Source organism: Mangifera indica, chromosome 13 (genome assembly GCF_011075055.1).
Source record: "Mangifera indica cultivar Alphonso chromosome 13, CATAS_Mindica_2.1, whole genome shotgun sequence".
Classification (NCBI taxonomy): domain Eukaryota; kingdom Viridiplantae; phylum Streptophyta; class Magnoliopsida; order Sapindales; family Anacardiaceae; genus Mangifera; species Mangifera indica.
In genome coordinates, this window is record NC_058149.1 from 8806879 (window position 1) to 8829455 (window position 22577).

Below are 22577 nucleotides of genomic sequence, written 5' to 3' on the forward strand. Positions count from 1 at the left end.
ACTCAATTTAATATCGTTTAGTCATTGACATAAGTTAGTCTATTTGTATCTAAGGTTCTTTAAGGAAGACACTTATTTTATACCTTAAATTTGAAAAATATATCGTATGGAAAAAAATTGGATTTTGTGAGTAATCATATTATGATGTCTTACTAGAGATTAATCTTAGTCTACGTTTGGATAGCTACCAAGTTGAGAGCTTGACACCAATCCATGCACTATTGACCTATGGAGATTTTATATGTCACACACAAAAGGAGTTTGTAACACCTATAAGTAATTTAAGGGGTAAAATAGTCATTTCAAGTGTTATAATTCAACCTATGTCGATCATGGACTAGAATGAGTTGAAATTAAATAAGAATATTTAATTTTAGTCCATGAACGATTGTTTGTAACCCCATGAATGTTTATGCATAGCCTTCCATGTCAGCAGGTTCGATAAAAGCCATGTATGTAATTTTAAGAAAGATGAACAAATGTTTGCCTGTAAAAGGAACATCCATTCATGCTATTATGAAAATTGTGTTTAAAAGTGGCATGTTATCACATTTTTGGGGATGTTTTTCGTACCACACAAAAACAGATAACCCTAAGGAGAGAGCATGTCTAAGAGAGGAAGTATAATCCTTATGTTTCTGGTGATAAGCGACATATTTTAACAAGTTTTCTTGTGTGAAATTTGTAGAGAGAGAAAGTTTGATAGCCTTGAAAATTGTTGGAATTCTTGCTACGGTAAGCAAGAATGTCATGCAAAGGTTTTATTCAAAACCAACATTTCCGCAGCTACCCTGGTTATAACGAGTTATACCTTAATCGCATAAAAGTCTAATCTATGAAGGAAAAAGAAAAAGTATGAGAAAAGTGTTGAATTAAGGAAAAGAATAAGAGAGTCTCCTGATTGCATTAAGAAATGTGGATAAATGAAAGCAAGAATAGAAAACATGATGTGAGCTATCAAATCAAGAGCAAATCTGGAAGCAATGGATCTAGCACCTTGAAATTTGGAAAGAATCTAGTAATCTCATTGTTACATGAAGATGAGACTTTATAAAAGACCCACTAAAGAGTTAAATAAAAAGCTTTTAGCATTAGACTTGCATACAACATATTGATAGACTAGTGCTCTACGACACAACAACAATCACTCTCTGCATTCCATAAGCTAGAAGGAATACAAGTTTGGTGCACATTATCGGCTCAACATAAGGCTACAACTAGTAACTCGAATGCATGTACCAATGAGAATACAATCTTTTTATATTTTGCTCTTGAGCTACAATGTTTGCATATATTTTCTATTATGTTATTGTTCCTAGCATGAGTGGTTAAACTCCTTTATTCTAAGAACTAAAAAGGATCTAATCATCCATGTATTTCTATATAATTTTTATCTATATTTTATAATATCTTGATGCTTGATTTAATGAATAATTTTTAATTTACTTGTGATAAGATTAGGGGCCATCTTTGACATGACAATAGGCTTATGCTGAATATTGAAAGGTAAGTACAAAGTTAGTTCACATATTCATTAAACCCGAAATCTTAGTACTAGAGATAGATCAAATTCTTGTGAGTCATTGAAGTAGTAATATAGTTTTATATTTGCACACTTAGTCTACCTCACAAGGGGAACTAGGGTAACTTAGGATATCCAACCATCAACTCATCATAATTACTATAACAATTTTACATATTCTACAGTTTTATACAGGATTTTTGGTGAAATCTCATGTTTTGAAACTCTTGATATGCAAAGTTTAGACATAGTAATACAGTTGTGTTGTTTAGTCGTAATAGTTAATTGTATTAATAATAGTTTAGTTGTTAGCACTAGAAACTATTTTTTTCTTATTACAGTCTTTAATTTACTCAGTTTCCCGAACTAATATAAACCCCAAAATGAATTAGTAGTTAGTTTCCTAATCCTTGTAAAATTGATATCTATTATACTATTTATCGATTTGTGCACTTGTGAGCAAGATGCAACAAAAGTCACTTCAGACCAAGTAAAACAAAGTGAACTATCTGAAGCTTCACATGAGTTGTGTAAGTCTAAAAAAGATGTCATGAGTCCGAGAGGTATGCATTTCTTAAAACCCTACATGGTGACATATGGGTTACTTGTGACCACAACAACTATGATCTACAATGACATTGATTTGCATCTAGTTTCGCTTATGCTTGTTGTATCCCATGTCTACAATAGTTGACAATTAAATATCAAGAATCGTTTTTCTAGATAGAAACCTAATAATAAATGTGTTGATAACACAACTAATTGTCTCATCCTTAAGGGATAAAATTTGATTTCTTGTCTTTATGTTCAAACTATTAGGTTTTCGAGGCGTCAGTAACAGAAAGTGCAGTAAAATTAAAAAATAATAAATTTTGAAAACCATCCAGGATACTCGTTTATGCAATAAATTTCATTAACATGCCAATTAATGATCATAAGGTGTCAATAGAATCGATACCTGTGTTGGGTGGCTCTTTCATTTTTTACGTGGCTCAAAGTAGACACTATATAATCTTTTAAAGGTCACACCTTGGTATCTACAGGAAACACAAACTCGATTAAAGACTTATTCAATCATAAAAGGCTATTGGGGTTTTGTGATTAAATGATGATGTATTTGGGAGAGAGAGAAAGTGGCTAAGGTTTGTAAAAAATTAAAAAAAATGTGTTTATCCCATGACTATGCATCTTTTTATAACTTTGACACCATGAACAACCAATACTGAAACTAGTAACGATCGTCACCTATCATCAAAAGTTGTTTATGGTTAAAGAAAAAGTCAAACTAAGTTAATTTTATCCTATTAAACAAGCCAAATTCATTCATGGCCTCACTTTCATTCCTTTACACCAATATTATCATCAAATAACCCTTACCTCTGAGTTCGGATAAACTTCTATCTGTGTGTGATCCATAAACTCTATATAAAACTAGCAGTGCACAAATTCAAATAAAATCTGGGTCTAAACCAAGGTTAACCTCTAACAATCAACATAACCACTTAGTCAACAGAGTGTTAGCAGATATTTCTTAAGCCTTTGTAATATCACAATTATGTATAATTAAATTTTTCTATCAACCAATATCTTTAAGATTAAGATATAAAAGTGTGTCTATATTAGTAACTCTTCGATATGAACTGATGAACATCAATGATCAATATAGATTAGGCTATGACCCAATTCCAATGTGGCCACAAATTTAAGTGGTCATGGATGTTATTCGGTAATCTCATGTAAGATATTATCTCTTATGCTTGGAGTAATAAATCTTATATTTATCCACCATAGCCTTCATATATCTCACGATATGGCTACTTATTATCTTTATGGTTACCCCAATTATGGTGACATGTTGGATAACATCAAACCATACTAATTCTCACAAAAGACGGTTTGATGATTTTAAGTCTAAAGATCACATACACATGTGGTGTTAGAAAATTCATTCCATGGACATTGGGACAACTATCCATGTGAAAATCATCTAGTCAAGCCAGTTTCATGAACATGTCTACAACGTGCATCTATATGTTGCACTAATTTTTGTTAAATAGTTTTGACACATTAGGATTATCACCACTTATCAGTGGAGTCATTCAACGCTATGATAATTTCATCATCATTACTAGTGCCTTTAGTTGTGGTAATGTTGGGATTATGGATATTTCTAAAATAGTCACTTAAAATATGTATGTAGACTTTTCACGATAAGCCATCTGATCTCTTTACCATGATTATATCATCCTAAGGGCATATTATTTGTACAATTATATAAATGAGATACATATAAGTTGAATAATAATATATCCTTTCTTAATAAAAATTATGAATTTGCAATTATAAATGTCATGTGCAATTAGCTCTAAGGCAACTACCCTAACACACATTTAGCTTCACAAAATCTGATTTCTCTTTCATGCTTTCCAACCCTTTTTCCTTTCCTTTGTCTTTGTGATCAAATTCAGGTTTGCAATAAGAAGTAGAATCCTTAGAGTATAAGATACCCTTATAAAAGTTCTAAAGAGCTGAATTCTTTAAAGACTTCTTTTGCTTCTCTACCTTGATAGCCAACTTGTACATATCTTCAAAAGTTCAATAAGTTTGCAATTCCACTATATGATCAATATTACTATCTAGTCTACCAAAAATCTAGTAATTGTTTGTTCTTTGAGTTTAGGTACATCACTCCTTATCATCAATCTTTCAAATTCTCTAATATATTTCTTTATTCCTTTGTAACACTCTTATCTAGATACATATCTCTATCTAAATTATGACTTAAAGAGATATACATAACTGGAATAGCCAATTTAAAACTTTATAATTTAATGCATGATCATAAATTCTTAAGTGTGTAAAAAATGTGTAATATGAATAATTACTAAAATACCTCATTTATTAAAGATTCATCAATATATAAAAAGTCTGAGAACTGAATCAACAATTATCAAACGTTAATAAATCTCATGTTGCAATGAAAACGTATGGCAATACATAATTGGTAAAAAAACTAAAACGACAACTATAACCCTTGCCTTTGTGCAGCTGCTTACTGGATCGTTGGCTCTCTTGTATGTCCTGTTACTCAACTCTACTTGTAAAACAACAAAAAGGAATGCAAAAGTAAAAACACTTAGTAAATTAGTGGCCTTTCGACACCTAAAATACTTATGATACTAATAAACCTTGCATTCCATTTGCGAACCTAAATATGGTCACAACTCAACATTTTCATACTCTAACATAGGTCATCCACAAAGATTACTAAGGCCTAAGTTGAAATCAGCATATCTAATGCTCTAATAAAGGTATAAGACACTTTGCATGTCACTATCTGTCGTGTCTTGTACACATGTCATACGACCTATTGAGCTAGCTATCTAGGACTCCTTGGTCATATGGGAAAATAATCTGATAGCAATCTTTTTTTTATCACATAAGCTAAGTAGAATTGATGTCTAAACCATCCTAGAATGGCCCCATACTGTGGGTACATATATGGTACATATTACTAACCATGTGAAAAAATATCTAAAAAGCTACAATCCTTACCATGCACACTTAAATAAACTAGCGATTGAGTATATGATGCATTTCATAAGTATCCAACCCTATCGCTTTCATGTATCTTGCTACTTATGCACATAATTGGTGTCATCTATATATGAATAACTTTTCTTAACTTTTCTTATTTTTGACCTAAATCTAACTCGATTGAGATCTCACGTTGTCTTCTACATAGTCTGACACTTTTTCTAATTCTTTCTAGCTTGTTTTTTTTTTTTTTATAACTAAAATCTCGTATCCTTTCTCTTTATTTCTCTTTCCCTTCACTGTGCTTAAACTACGAGTAAAATACTCTTTTTGCTAACTATACAGGTGTGTACTTAAGGTATACCTCTATGTAACTATTTTTAAGTACCGTTCATTTTTGGAAAGTCACACATAGGCGTGTGTCGCGTGTGTCTCATACCACACAAATATGTATGACTTTCCTTAGAACAAGTGCACAAAAATTACAGAATTTCCTAATTTTAACTAAGGATACACATGCTTGTATGAGGCTATACACGGTGGTGTGTCATGATTTTTTTATTTTTTGACTATATCTTAGTGATACAACCATGTATCAAACTTAGGAAGGGCATTTAGGCATCCCACTTATATTTTTAATGATTGAACATGCACATAAAAGAATCTAGCATCACAATTCATAGTTGAACGCCTATCTCTAACCTCTATTCAACATTTAATAACATGTTCATGGAAAAACAAATAACATTATCATCATATAATCATATCCAATATCACAAAATCATCATACTATTATGAAAGATTATAAAGAACATCATAATCTATAATTTCAAGCCTTAAATTTATTTAAAACATACTTGTCAAGCAGAGGAAAGAAACCAACTTACTTTTCCTCCAAAGTACAAGCAATTTTTCATATGGTGATAGTGACTTCTAACGATCATGGCCCTCTTTAGTGACTAAAGACCTTCCCTTTCTTTGTTCTTTCTCTTTAAGGTATGGCTATGTGAAAATAATGAGAGGAATTAGTTATTTTTGCTTGTTAGATGTGATACATAGGCATGTGTCACATCGTACAACTAAGGCAACACTTGATCTTACCACGATCGTTATCTTATCTACTGAACACAAATTTGTTGATGATACACAATCGTGTATACCTTTATACATGGGCATCTATCACTTGGAGAACATTGATGAACTTTATTTTAATCAAGGGAAAAAAGTAAAATACCCTTAGGTTTTCCTATAGGTGTTACAATTCTCCCTACGTATATGAATTTTGTCCTTTAAAAGTTATAGGAACTGTTACCTTATATCATGCTCGACCTCCTATGTTGCCCCCTTAATCAAGTGATTCATCTATAAAACCTTACCAAAGAAATCTATCTATATCTGAGCTTTTTAACTTGCTTGTCTAGGATTTAAACTGGGTGTTCCTTATTTACCAAATTATCCTTTAGTTTGACATCCTTAACTCTGAACACATAGGTCCGGTCACTAATATACTTGTGCAATAATGATACATGAAACAAGTTATGAATGTGGTTTATGCTCGCTAGTAACGCAAATCGATAGACAACCTTACCTACTCATTCAAATACCTCAAATGGTCTAACAAACCTTAAAGCTAACTTACCCTTCTTACTGAATCTCATAACATGCTAGTAAAAGGCTATTATAACAAACATCTTATCACCTACACTAAACTCAAGATCATGTATCCTCTAGTCTAAATAAATCTTTTAATGGTCTTAAGCCTGTTTTATCCTTTTATTTATCAATTTGACATCCTTAATCATCATCTCGGTCATCTCTAGTCCCAAAGCTTCAGTTAGGGTATCTTTCTCTCCTATCTCATCCCAATGTAATAGTGATTTACATCTCCTACCATATAAGGCCTTATATAAAGCAATCTTGATAGTTTTTTGTTAGATTTTTATTGTATGCAAACTTCATTATTAGCAACACCTTTATCCAACTTGCTCTTTGATCTAGGCAACAAGCTCTCAATATATCCTCGATCACCTAATTGACTTTATTAGTCTAACAATCTATTTAGGGATTATACATTGTAGTAAATGTTAATCTCATACCTAAGGACCTCTACATATTCTACCAAAAAGCTGAGATGAACTTGATGTCTCGATCTAAAGCTATTATCTTGGGTAACCTATATAGCTTGACTATCTCATTAACATACATTTGACCAAGTTGATTTGTACTCGTGGTATCCTTAACTACAATAAAGTACACAGATTTGGTCAACTGGTCAACTATGACCCACAAAGCATGTATACTCCTCTAACCCTCGGTAATCTAACCATAAAGTTTATCGAGATGTGTTTCCCTTTCTACTCTAGAATACTGAAAGGTTATAGAAGTCTTGATAGTCTTTGGTGTTCAACCTTAACTTGTTGACACACTAGGCACTTAATTACAAAGTTTATTGTATCTTTTTTCATACCTAATTACCAAAAAGATCTTCTCAGATCCTAAAACATCTTTCCACTTCTAGGTTAAATAACGTAAAAAGAACTATGTACCATGATAAAAATCTCATCCCTCAAACTTTGATCTTGTAGAACACAAACTCAATCTCTGAATCTTAAAATACCCTCTATAACAGTGAAATCTAGCTTAATACTCTCAACGACTCTCTACCTTAACTGGACATACCAATCATCTGATACCTGAGCCATACGAATTTTATCTATAAAGGTTGACTAAATTTGTAGGCCCATCAACCACCCTGTGATTACCTTTATCTGTTCTCTCATCAACTCCTACTATAACTCTTGGTGAGCGATAATATGAGATAAAATTACTTTTTTGCTCAAAGCATCTATAACTCATGCTCTGATGTCATAAATGTAACAACTCTTTCTAAATACATGCCTCTACTTGGAAAATGACTCGAAAAGACATGCATGACTACATTAGCTATTTTAAAACTTTATAATTTCATGCATGATCATAAATTCTCAAGCGTTTAGAAAGATGCAATGTGAATAATTATTGAAATACCTCATTTATTAAAGATTTATTAGTGTATAATAAGTTTGAGAAGTTATCAAACATAAATAAATCTCATGTTGTAATCAAAATGTATGGCAATACATAATTAGTAAGAAAATTTGGACGATAACTATGCCTCTCACCCTCATGCAGCTGCTCACTAGACCGCTAGCTCCTTTGCATGCCTTATTACTCACCTATACTTGTAAAACAATAGAAAAAAATGTATGAGTGAAAATAATCAGTAAATTAGTGGCCTCTCTACATCTAGAATACTTATGATACTAGTAAACCTAACATTCCATTTATGAATCTAAATGTGATCACGACTTGGCATTCTCATACTTTGACATAGGTCATCCATAAAGACTACTAAGGCCTAAGCTGAAATTGGCATATCTGATACTCTAGTGAAATCATAAGACACCTTGTGTGCCACTACTTGTTGTGTCTTGTGCACATGTCACACAACTTGTTAAGTAGCTATCTAGAACAACTTGGTTACATAAGGAAATAATATGATAGTAGTCCCTTCTTTACCATATAAGCTAATTAGAACTGTTGTCTAAATTATCCAGGAATGGCCTTATACCATAGGTACAAAGGTGGTGCATCCCACTGACCATGTAAGAAAATATTTGAAAAGCCATAATCCTTACCATATACACCTAAATAAATTGGGTAGCTATGCGTCTTAACATTAAATGCATGATGCATATCATAGGTATCCAACCTTATTATTTTCACGTATCTTATCATTTATGCACACAACTAGTGGCTATTTAGATATGAACTATTTTCCTCAACTTTTCTTATTTTTGACCTATATTCGATTCAGTCAAGGTCTCATGTTGTCTTCCACATAATCTGAAAATCTTTCTTATTCTTTCTTGCTTGTTTTTATAACTAAAATCTCTTATCTTTTCTCTTTATTCCTTTTCCTCTTCACTGTGCTTAAACTAGGGGTAAAATAGTCTTTTTACTTATTACACGAGTGTTTACTTAAGGTGAACCCCTATATGCCTATTTTTAAGCAGTGTTCACTTTTGGAAAGTCATACACAGGCTTATGTCCTATACCACATAGTCGTAGATAACTTTAAACTAAGGACACATGAGTGTGTATGAGGTCATACAAGACTATGTGTTATGATCTGAATATCATGAAAACTCTTAGATTCTTTGATTTTATGACTATCTCTCGGTGATATAACCATATATCAAACTCGGGGAAAAGCATCTAGACATCTCATTTATATTTTTAACAACTGAACATGCATACAAAAGAACCTTCATTCAATATTCAATAGCATGTTTATGGCAAAACAAATAACATTATCATTATATAATCATATCTAATTATAAAAAATCATCGTACTATTCTGAAAGATTATTAAGAATATCATGATCTATAATTTCAAGCCTTAAATTCGTTTAAAACATGTTTGTCAAGCAAAAGAAAGAGATCAACTTACTTGTCCTTTAAAGTACAAGTAATTCTTCATGTGGCTATGATGATTTTCTACAATCGTGGCTTCCTCCAGTGACCAAAGACCTTCTCTCTCTTAGCTCTCCCTCTTTAGGGATGAAAGGAATTAGGTTAAATATGTTTTTATTTCTACTTGTTAGACGTGATACAAGGGTGTCTATAGACTCTACATGGGTATGTGTCACATCCACAACTAAGACAACACCCAATCTTGCCGAGATCATTATCTTATCTGCTAAATTCAAATTTGCTAACGATACAAGGCTATGTATACCCTTATACATGGGCATGTATCGCTCTAGAGAATATTAATGAATTTTATTTAAATCAAAGGAAAAGACTAAAATGCTCATGGGTTTGTGCTTGGTTTTGTTTAACTTGTTCTGGTTGGTTTTTGTTTTGAATTTGAGTTCTAAGAATTTGAAGAATTTTACTGAATTTTGTTCTAAGTTCATTGATTTCTCCTTTTAGTCTTTAGTTGACAAATTCCTAAGGTAGGAGTGGTGATCAAGAAGGTGTTCTTTGGGCTATTTCGGTGGATATCATGTAAGGAAAGTCTTTAGGATTTATGTGTAAATAATTATTACGTAATGGTGTAAGGTATTGGTGGAAATTTGGTTAAGGAGTGTCTATATAAGGTATTAATGGTATAATGGTCTTAGTGCATGTAGATGGTATTGGTTTGGTTAGAATGTAATGGAATGACGTATAAGGGTTAATTTGGGTTTAGATAAGTTTTAGGTATAAAGATATGGATTTACAAGGAAAAATATAAAAGGGTAAAGTCTTCATTTGTTTTTGAGCAAAACCTGCAAATTCTAGCCTATGAACAATAATTTCGACCAATAAACAGTAACTTCAAAAGTGAATAGTAAATTCGACCAATGATGAAAATGAAATTATAAGCAAACTCACTCACACAAGCCAAGATCTAATACCAAATTGATATGAAGTCATGCAAACATGAGTAAGTATAATCAAATCTACCATTAATAATATTCACCAAACATGTAATTTCACCAAAGGTACCCAAATCCTTCTCTTCCAACACAAAACCCTAGCATACTTTAACCCAAATATCATCAACACAAATAAATCATTAACAAACTACCATTTAATCAAACTTACAAAAAATCCACAACAAAAGTATATGACAAGTGAATCATACAAATGTAAAATTACAAATACAATCCATATAATCCTTCAATCATAAAGGCTAGACCACCAACTTGGAATCCATCACTAAACTCTTTGGCAAAGTTTGGATAAAGGAAGACAACTTCAAGAGAAAACCTCTTAAAAACAAGTTCATTGAATGTTTTAATAAAAAAAATTATTTTTCATTAGAGAGAATGACTTTATATAAGTCATACATGGCATTGGCTACTTACAGAATATACAAGAATAGATTACATTAAAATGTTACAATAGTTTGGCTCATGATCAAACGAGCCAAGCAAATGGCTACTTGAGTTTGGCTTACTCACAAGCCGAGCTATTTGTGAGTTACTCATGAGCTCGACTTGACTAAGCTTAATGAGCCTCATCTTGAGTCGAGCTGAGCTTGGTGAGCTCTAATGAGCTTATTCAAAATCAATGCAGTTCTTAGCCTTCTTTTCAACAAGCAGAATGCCTAAATTTATTTGTAATGTACATTTATGATCTAAGTAATCCAAATAAACAAAATATTATAAAACTCATAACATATTACAACAAAGCGAAAACAACAAAAAAATGATAGAAATTATTTTATGGAAAGAGATTCAAATAAACCATTCATTACACTCTATAATTTTCTTCTCACCCCATACACATCAAAAAGCGCACTCCAGAAAAAAGAAAAGAAGGCCAAAAACCTCACAAATCTCACTTCATACACATCACAAATTGCATTCCATTCTTCTGCTCGTTGTTTATATTGAACTTGAACTTAGGCAAAAAAAAAGAAGAGAAGGCCAAAACCCAGAAGACTAAAGAAGAAGTTCAACGGAAGTGTTGAACCCTAAAGGATGAAATGCATGCATGAATTGTTTACTGGCAAAAGGAAAAATGACTTTTCCTAATTTGTATAATTAAAGTTTTAAAGTCAAACGTCATCGTCTCACTTTAAAATTTGTAAGGGTACAGCAACTCGCAAGCTGCACAAGCCACTCAACTATACAGTTTAGGCTCGAGCTCGTTTATATTGGCTTCGAAAGCTTAGGTTCGAGCTCAAGCTCAGTTAACCTCGACTCATTTCAGGCACATTCAAACCAAGCTCAAGTTTAAGCTCAAACAAACTCAATTCGAATCCAACCTTACTTATATTAAGGAATATTGTCTCATTGACTTTATCAACTTATATACTCATTTTTCTCATAATTAATGTATAACCGAAAGAACAAAACAAGCTTGTTGGACTAGGTTCGAGCTCAAGCTTAGTTAACCTCGACTCATTTCAGGCTCATTCAAACCAAACTCAAGTTTGAGCTCAAACAAACTCAATTCGAATCCAACCTTACTTATATTAAGGAATATTGTCTCATTGACTTTATCAACTTATATACTCATTTTTCTCCTAATTAATGTATAACCGAAAGAACAAAACAAGCTTGTTGGACTACCTTTGTCATGAGTAGGGTGAGTAGGGTGGTTTGGTCATGTTTTGGTAGAAATAAACTTGTTTTGGTCAAGTTGACACAAATGGGCCGAAACTTCATCTTGTTGGTCTTTCTTGCATTTTGCTTGATTTCGATGGAGACTAAATGGTGTTGGAGTAATATTTACATCAAATATTGGTTTGATTTCCTAATTGATTTAATCTTATTGGACAAGGCCTCATGGATGGATACCCATGTAAAAATATTTTGCACCCTTAACATTTCAACTATTTTATCTAATTCATATTTGTTGTTAAATACTCTCTAATTAAACTCGTATCATTCACTGAACTCTCATTCACTTAAATATGAAATTTTAATAGTAATATTGATAAACATGTTTTTGTTTGATCACATGATACTTTTTCAATCATATTAAAGCACTTAACTTACTCATATTCGAATGTCAATCTTATTAGAGACTTTTCACATATTAAATCAACCAAATTTGAATACGATATGAAATACCAATCATTGTAATAATTAGGTGAGGATAAAATGAATAAATAAATTGATTTTATATATATATATATATATATATATATATATATATATATATATATATTTATTTATTTATTTATTTATATATATGGGAAAATGACTATTTCCCACCCAAGTTTTAGCTAAAATTCAAAATTATACTTACGTTAGTTGAAAAACTTAAACTCTCACCTATAACCCAACTTCTGTTAATTTTTTCTGTTATAAGTAAGGGTAAAATGGTTATTTTATTGTTTATATTAAAAATATATAAAACTTATTACTTTTTTCACTCCTAGATTTTAGATATTAACAATTCTACCCCTACCTAAAGTTTTTAAACTTTAAAAAGTAACATTTTCACCCTCAAACTTAGAGTTTCCATATTTTTCAAATTGTAGCTACCCCTTAGAACTTTCAAAAACAACAGTTTTACCCCGACTCTTTAACTTCAATTTCTAGTCTCCCTTCTGGCCTCTTCCTTCTCCTAAGTCGATGATAGGTGGTACGACAAAGAGATCTTCATCTCTTTGTCACACCACCATGCGATAAAGAGGTAGAGATCTCTTCTTCGTACCATCGTGATAAGAAAAGATGTCTCTTCATCGCACCACCTATCATGGGCTTAGGAGAAAGAGGAGGTCAAAGAAAATATCGGAGAGGATGTCGAACAGGATACCAAAAGCTGAAGTTAAAAAGTTAGGATAAAACTATTGTTTTTGAAAGTTCTGGGGGTGACTGCAGTTTGAAAAATAAGAAAACCCTAGGTTTGGGTGTGAAAAAATTACTTTTAAAAGTTTGAAAACTTTAGGTAATGGTGAAATTGTTAGTTTTTAAAACCTAAGAGGAAAAAGTAACAAGTTTTATATCTTTTTAATATAAACAATAAAATGATCATTTTACCCTTATAACAGAAAAAATTAACAGAAGTTGGGTCATGGGTGGGAGTTTAAATTTTTCAGCTATCGTAGGTGTAATTTTGAATTTCAACTAAAACTTGGGTGGGAAATAATCATTTATATATATGTATGTATATGTATGTATGTATGTATGTATGTATGTATGTCATCCCACTCAACATTTTTACTATTAAATTCTATTGGATTTGAAATTTTGATGAGACAGAATAACTAGCGAATACTTTCCTATTCAATAACCTACTTGTACCAAAAACAATTCATTGATGAATAAAACCCCAATTTATGGTATTAGGCAATCTAACATTTCTAAGCCATAAAATTTGAGTGATTAATATCTTCCAAAAGACTTATTCCCACCCAAGGTATAGTTTATTTTCAAACTCCTATATGTAAAGTTTCAAAAACATAAAAATCTATCCGTCATCCAACTTTTGTTCAAACTTGTTATTAACTACAAAGGTAAAAATGTAATTTAATCACTAATATTAAAAAACTAAAATTTTATCTTATTTCACTCTCTTAGTTTATAAAACTAACAATTTCGCTTATCCAAAAATTTGAAAAGTTTTTTTTCTCCCTTAAGGTTTCATTTCTTCCTCTTCTTTCTTTGTCAACCATTCTCTGATAGAACTCCCATCTATAGACACTCCCTCCCACCTCCTAGATGAAAACGTGCCCATGAACGTGATGAATTGAAGTGGCTTCATTAAAGATTTGTCATGCAACGAATCAATGCACTTCGTCCAAACCAAGATTCATTGTATTCGTCCAAGCCAAGATCCATCACGTTCGTCTAGGTTGAGATTTGTCATGCTTTGTCTAGGTTGAGATCCGTAGGCCACTTTGTGGTCGCATCTTCATTCAAGAGGTGGGAGGAAGCGCCAACGAATGAGAGGTTTAGCGGAGAACGGTCGTCAAAGAAGAAATGAAACCTTAAGAAGGAAAAAGGTACTTTTCAACCTTTTGAGTAGAGAAAATTATTATCTTTTTAAATTAAAGAGATAAATGAGATAAAATTTTATTTTTTTAATAATACTGATTAAATGACATTTTTACCCTTATAGTTAATAGCAGATTTTAACAGAAGTTGGATAAGTATTTAGCTTTTCGAAACCTTATGGATAGAAGTTTAGAAATATACCAAAACTTGGGTGGAAATAAGCCTTTTGGCCGTTAAAATCATATACAAAATAATACTGGAAATGAATTACTAGTCGAAAAATATATAAAAATGGATACTTTCACTTGGGCAAACCTAAGTTCTCCTAGACCTTTTGGAATCCCATTAACTTTGTGTTTTAAGAGACTCTTATTGAATATTAATTTAAAGACATAATTAATTGCAATAATATCATGTCTTTACAAGAATCTTGCTGCTAAGAATGATGATCTCCAGCAAACATTCACCCAATCTTGAGCCTTTTTTCTATCAATATTTAAGCCAAGCACAGTCTCTTATAAGATTCCTTTACAATGCTTAATTCTTACAAAATATTATGATTGATATTTTGTTCATATTATGCTCCTAGAATATATTGTAGATCCCAACAGTTGTTCTCGATGACATCACAAGTCCAATCTTTTCAACTCAACAATTTTAAATTTGGCCTAATTATGTTTATCCCTTACCTTATGAATTTGAAGCTTATACACAAACAGCTGGGGTCCAATCCAAGTTAGTGCCAACACTGTAGATTTATTCACTGATGGCAATTCCACATGGATACGAATCTTTGCAGTAACTTCATGGAAATGGTTTTCAGAATAATTAGGTTCAAAGCTCGGTAGATATGATTCTAGTTCTAGTGTAACAGACATACAGCAAATGAAATATGCGTACATAATGCAACTTTTTTTTCTTCTAGGTATAGAATTTAATAAATTAGGTGTGTCCTCTACAGAAAATGATTTGCAGAATAAGTTAAAGTTAGATAAGATTCTAGTTTGAATGTGATCATACAAATACAGTCCATGACAGAAAGAAAAGTTCTGTCGCATTCTTTTTAGAGAAATTGAAGAATAATTTAAAGGTAGATGAGATTCTAGTTTGAAGGTGAAATATGTTTTGTGATTGTATCTGAATCAAAAGTTTATGTTGATCCTGGAGATGACGTACTTTAATAATAAGGTTTGACGGGTCAGTCCAGGTAGTCCATCTAATTTTAAGATCAAGCTTTGATTTTCAACCTGGGTTCAGGCTCAACCTTGTTTGCCTAGGTAAAACTTTTTCTATATATTCACCAGCTTGTCCACTCAGAATAAACTTTTGAATATATATATAATACATCATTATATGATTGAATGATTTCGAATTAAGAATAAAATAACATTCAATCACATCATGATACATCATTTATGTATTAAAAAATGTGCACACATAGTATTTATCAAATTTCATATGCATCTAATAGAATGTGGTAAGTGATGCATCTATTGAGTTGGAAAGAAGGCAAAGTACCAAAACTACATGATATTATGCTTACTGCAATTCCTACACAAACCAAAGAAACTGACATTCAGTTAACTGCAAATAACAAACTGGGAAAGAAAAGGCTTAGTCTAATTACAAGATATATCCCAATTACAACACAGGCAAATCGCAAGCCACAGTCCAGATTGATGGTTTGCTCTCTAATGTGAGGTTTTAAAGGAAAGGAAACCAGTAAGCCTTTCCTCTTCTGTAGCCTTCTGGCTCTAGAAAATTTCGAACACCCAAAAATAATACTACAAACCTGACATAGCGTCTTCACACAACCCAATAAATAAAGGTAGTATCCCAACCTTTGTTTCATTTGATAGTTGAGCCAATCACGAAGAGGAAATGAATGCTCATCAGCCACAATGGTGCCTGCCAGTGTTTAATGGGGCAGCTCTGACGCTTTTTGATTGGGCACTAGCAATCTGCTGAGTTCCATTTGGTTTTTTCTTGCGTCTCCCTTGTTGAGATAGACGAGAGTGATAGGATAAGATGGCAAGGTCATTAAGATCCAGCAATGGAGTAAGAACCTTTACAACTTCATCCATTGAAGGGCGAGATTTTGGGTCCCTAACAAGGCAGTTGAAAGCTAATTGAGAAACTTTCTGCACCCCTTTAAGAGAGTAATTAAGCTCCAACCGAGGATCCACAAGTTGATAAAGCTTTCGCTTGTCAGTCAAATATGGTCGAGCCCATGCAACAAGATTCTGTTCTCCACTGGGACGCTTCTTGTCCATTGATCTTCTTCCTGTTAAAATCTCAAGTAGGACAACACCGAAGCTATAAACATCACTCTTAGATGTTAAGTGTCCTGCAGAAAAAAAAAAAAAAATCATGTTCTTGGGTCTAATATCCAGATTGTGGAAAACTCAAGTAAACTACATGCATCTGAACAGAGACCTAAAGCAACTGTTTCCAGGGATATCAGTCACTGATACATTATTTTCAGAGCACAGCAGTCAAAATATAGTAAGACTTGAATCATGAACAAAGGGAAAAGAGCAATTAGATCAGTTTTTAAATGGACATCAATATCTTCCAATAGTTACCCCAACTATCATCACGTGTAAGATCATCTTTTCAAGAGGAACAAACTGTTATATTCAATGCTGATTTTAAACTTTCCCAGCACATGTACAAAATGTATGGTGGATAGAGAGGTCTAACTACTTCCACTGAAGAATTTTGCATACATTGAGAGTGTGTTTGAGTGAATGGGTGGTCTGTCAGCATACCTTGTGCAAGCATGCAAGCAAAATTTTATCATGTTTATTTATTTTGTCTTCTTGGTATTTTGAAAGAGTAAACAATCTCAGAGTGAGAATATTATTATGCCAATCCCCACATCCAGAAAACTTTTTTTCAATAACTCATTTTAACAGCCAATAATTATATTGCACAAGTGACTAAATTTCCTCTTGCACAAATGGTTTGCACACTACTGTTTCATTCTGCTTTGGTTATAAAGATAAAAATTTACTTACATATTGAACACAAACCATCACAAAAGCATCAGGTTACACCAGAGTTGAAAGGTTTCAGTTCATTTAAAATATATATCACAACTTTCTTACCAGTCATAACATACTCTGGAGCTGCATATCCATATGTTCCAACAACCCTGGTAGAAACATGTGTTTTGTCTCCTTGAGGACCAGCTTTTGCTAGACCAAAATCGGAAAGTTTTGCATTATATTCCTGTAAAAGTAGTTTCATGTTAATAATTCAAATGAACTAAGGACACAACATAATCATTTTGTAAATGCATCACTAGCATACCGAATCAAGCAAAATGTTGGAGGTCTTAAAATCTCTGTAAATGACAGGTTCCGGACCACCATGTAAAAAGGCCAATCCTTTTGCAGCACCAAGTGCAATCTTAATCCTATTAGACCAGGGAAGAGGTATAGTCCCTTCAAGAAATTTTGAAACATGAACATTTCTTCAAGGCAACACATTGAAGTTGTTTGAGAAAAAAAATTAATGGAGGTGATATTAGGCAAATCATTTAACACTAAAGGCATCATATCACATCATAAAAATATTCACAATGTGTAAAGGTATATCCAGAAGCCATTGCTATTGAGATATGAATTTTCTTATTTGTGTGCACAAATTTGGGAGAGAAAACTGATTATAAGGTAGCAAACATTAATAAAAGAAATTGATGAAAATAGTTTACTCACTTCTAAAAAGGTGATTTTCAAGACTACCACGAGTCATAAATTCGTAAACAAGCAGGCGCTGTTCATCTTCACTGCAGTAGCCAATAAGTTTAACAAGATTAGGATGATGAAGCTGTCCAAGAAAATCAACCTCAGCCTGCAGTAAGAAGGATATATATATATATGTTAAACCCCCAGCTTTTACCATCCAATAGACCTTCTCTTAACAGCATTAATCTACTAACCCAAAGTCACATATTCTACTAACCACCCATTCTCTATGGCCCTGAAGACCATCTGGCTTCAAGCTCTTAACAGCAACTGTTATTCCTGATCCCGGTTTTGCTGGAGCTGTTCCATTTTCTTCAATCCATCCTTTGAAGACATATCCAAACCCACCCTCCCCAAGAATGCTATCGGGTCTAAAATTTCCAGTTGCAGATTTTAGTTCCTGAAAAGTAAACTGCAACAGCTGGCATGGTGATTTGTCATCTGATGTTGGTGCATCAGCATTATCAGAGGATAGCCGAGCTTCATTTGGAGGACCTAGCTCCCGGTTACTAGCATTCAGATATCGTGTCTCAGTGGCTGCATGAACATAAATTAGATGCTTTTTTTTTCTTTCATCACTAGTCTTGCATACATAAAGCACATATTATTTGCCAAATCTAGCTTTAATGAAGACTGGACCAGAAACAGCGATGCACAAATACTGTCAAAAGCAAGAAACTCAAATTTTGAAAAAGTTGAAATTATGAGTCAGCTATTTCCCAAAATAAAAATCGCCACTCTTTTATGAACTGATGAACAAAATCTCAGTATGATTACAGAAGAAACCCAATAAAGATTTCAATGTCGTAGTCTTATGCGCAAGAAAAGCCAAGAAAAATTACCTTTCGCTTTGAATGAAGGCTAATAAGATTCAGTTAAAAGTCCAAATTTTTTAAAGCTTTAGAAGTAAAAAGCTGGTCTTGGAGGAAGAATCAGCCAAAAACCCAGTTGGGATTTCCTATCTAACTAACAACCAACCCTTAATTTCACAGCATTCACAATCCATCGGAGATAGTTTAGTACTTTAACTGCTTCAAAAGAAAGGACATCATAATGAATCGATTGAATCTTTAAAGCTTAAAAGGAATAGGAAGATGGAAACAAACCCGCATCATAAACAAGACTAGTACAAGGAATAGTGTTAGGTGAGTCTTTAGAAGCAGAGGAATTGCAGGCACCTCTAACGCCACGTCTGAGAACAGCCCAGCACCCACAATTCTTCTCCATGAATGGATGTAGATGGGAGTCTTAAGTTTGATTGCATGATGAGAGATAAAAGAGAGTGGTCATGTTTGAGGAAGAAGAAGAAGAAGAAGAAAGAGAAGTGAGGAAGACAGAAAAAAGAAGGGGGAATGCTAATGTAAATATTGGCGCTGGAGACTGCAGGCATCAACGTCATCATCACCATCATCGCAGTGTGTACAAAAAGAACTTTTTTTTCCGCCACCTTTTTTGTGGGGGATGGGAATGGGATGCAATGCAAGTCCATCACGCCCTTTCTGTTTATTTAACTCACCCCTAATTTTTCCATGGAGTACTTCCTTTTTATTTTCTTCTAGGGAGAATGACTGTTTCAATGACAAGTTTTCATCCTCACAGAGATAAATCATAAATTTTCATTTTTTACGAGAAAAAATAAAAATATTCTTATTACTCTAATAATTACAGCTAAATAGACATTGCCCAAAACTATATTAATTTTAACTCTTTTTTTATTAATTTTAATTTAAAAATTAAAACAATTTATCCGCAAATTTTATTATTACCAAATTAGCTAAGTGTTACTCTGGCCAAATTACACTAGAATTATGCAATTTGAAAAGAAAAGCACCAAAACAGTGCGTTTCCAAACACACAAGTTTGCACCATTTCGTTTTTCACCTCTCTTGATATATTTTTTAATTTTAAATTTTGTTATATCACTTTCTCAAATCAACCAGCTCTCACAAGTCTAATATCACTCCATCAAACAAGAATACTACTTTAAAAGCAATTCATTCAAAACTTAATAGAGAATCTCACGTCTAAAAAGGAATTGAAAGGATCATCATAGCACGATAGTTTAGCCTCAACAAGCCCACCAACTCCTCTAGCTCCATCAAACAAAAGAACAATAGTAAAGTTAATGGTTTCATGAGAAAGACAGAACCAGCAAAACAAAAAGGAGTATCCATTAATGGGGGGTCAACAAATGCACACCCTCAAAACTCAGTCTTAATGTAATTTTATCAGTGTTTGAATTGGTTTTTCTTGTATCTTATATAGTGACTGCGATTAGATTTGTTATGAATTCTAGACAATTTTAGGATCCAAAATGTTAGTGGATTTAATAGGGAATAGGGTTTGGTGAGCGGTGTGGTGGATGTTGGTGCCAGTGGAGGTGGTGTCTACTATATTGGAGTTCGTGTTCTAAAGTCAGTCTTTTCAATGATATCCATGTTAAGTTGTATTTAAACATCTTTTAGTAGCACTTTTCATCTGTAAATATAAATGTTACACATATGTCAAGATAAATGTTCTTAAATTGATTAAATTGTGACGAGAGAATTAACAAGTAACTTGATCATGAGAATCCTATAAAGACATATGATGGTCAATCTATCAACATTTGCAACCCTAGTTTCACAACGTTATCAAAAAGTAGCGATAAATCTCATGTATTGAGATTATTTGTACTAACTGGTGCAACAAATGCATGTCAATTAAATGTTCACTAGACTAACCCGCTAAAAAATTTCAGATAAATCGTAACCCCAATATATGTAGAACATATCCTCTAATGGATAATAATACATATAATCTTTTGACTTGAGATCATTCGAGCTTGATATATGCCGATTAGCCTAGTTAGACACTAGCCTAACATTGTCATTTTTTTAAAGCTATCAATGCAGCAGTGGTTGGCTATGTTTAAAAGCTTATCAAAGTTATGGTGGATCAATATAGGATTCATCACTTTTAGGAATGAGAGTAGATATTTAACCACACAGTTTGGCTATGACAATGTACTAAAAATCTAGTGTAATAATGGGGACGGGTCGATAACTAATCCAATATTTATTTGGTCTTTACTTGACTAATCAAATACTAATATCAAAGGTGATTTGATATAGACATTATTTTTGTGTCTTACCCTTGATGAGATATCTGTTGATCAAAGGATTCAAATGCATGGTATTTATTTGGTCTTTTACTGATTTTTTATTGTTCGAGTAGTTATGATATCTTGCTAAATGGTGTTTATGGTTTGTGAATAATTTGTTAATTAATTATAAATTAATCACAAATTTATCCATTACCAACATGATAAAAAACTTATAAATCACATATAATAAGGAGTTGATAACTAGTCATGATTAAAGGTTATGTACTTATTAAATATAGAGTAAATCACAACTAAATATCATGATTTTGAGCTTTATTAATAAGTAATGCAGATCCAATCATATTATGATGAATGTCTTACTTATTGTTCAACTTAACTGTAAATGATTAATGTTTTAGAAGTTAAAAAGTAATAATCCATAGTTGAGGGGGCTAAAGTGAAAATTTTAAATTTTGTCAAGGTTGACTAGGGTTAAGTGTTTAATATAAATTTAACACATGTCCACATTTCATAGAAGCTAGTTGTCTTACCCTTAAAAGCGAAGAGAGATTTATGTCTCAAATTTCATAAAATAAGATATCACGTAAATGTGAATGATTGTGCATAATACACGCACATTCGTTCACCAATTAGGGTAGAGGCACTATAGTCAGTGGGCAGTCATATAGTAAGACCCGTGCAATCATTTGTGACACTTCAACTAGGACACAATGAATGCTTGTGCAAAAAAGTGTGCAACCATTTATATTTGTGAAAAGATGATAATGCCCTTAGGGTCACATTTTGTCGTGAACATGAAGGATGCGAACTCTTAATGATGTAAAGATGTATGGCCATTTAAAAGAGATGAATGACCATGCATGATGAATGGACATGAACGATCATGAAAAAGGAAGTCATAAAAGTTCATAAAGAGTCAAAGTGCATGCCCATTTATAGCAATGCACAATCGTGCATAAGAAATAAAATGAACATAGATTCATGATAAATGGACAATTGTATATAAAGTTGTGTTGTGAGATATTTAGGAACAATAAAGGTAAGTTGAACTATCGAAATGTGTACAAGAGGTGGATTATGATAGGGCAAGATTATTATGAGCATACACGATAGGTGAATGCTAAATAGAGCTTGAGATGATATACATATTGGCTTAAGAGAATCATTTTGAAAAC

General features: G+C 32.6%; 1 protein-coding gene across 1 annotated transcript; it reads right to left on the minus strand.

The window, feature by feature from the left end:
• Positions 1–16059: 16059 nt before the first annotated feature.
• Positions 16060–19759, minus strand: LOC123195138 (serine/threonine-protein kinase PBL35-like). The gene is made up of 6 exons (XM_044608754.1): positions 19403–19759; positions 18514–18833; positions 18267–18402; positions 17860–17993; positions 17655–17778; positions 16060–16891 (listed from the first exon to the last, which is right to left on the minus strand). The coding sequence occupies exons 1-6, from the start codon at positions 19521–19523 to the stop codon at positions 16437–16439; spliced, it is 1290 nt and encodes a 429-aa protein (XP_044464689.1). The 5' UTR covers positions 19524–19759; the 3' UTR covers positions 16060–16436.
• Between the last annotated feature and the right edge of the window lie 2818 nt (positions 19760–22577).

Coding starts and splice junctions, on each gene's coding strand:
- LOC123195138 (XM_044608754.1), bottom strand. CDS start 19,523: ATGGAGAAGAATTGTGGGTGCTGGGCTGTTCTCAGACGTGGCGTTAGA. Junction 17,994..18,266: donor TGAAAATCACCTTTTTAGAA/GTGAGTAAACTA, acceptor AATTTCTTGAAG/GGACTATACCTCTTCCCTGG. Junction 17,779..17,859: donor CCAACATTTTGCTTGATTCG/GTATGCTAGTGA, acceptor CTACTTTTACAG/GAATATAATGCAAAACTTTC.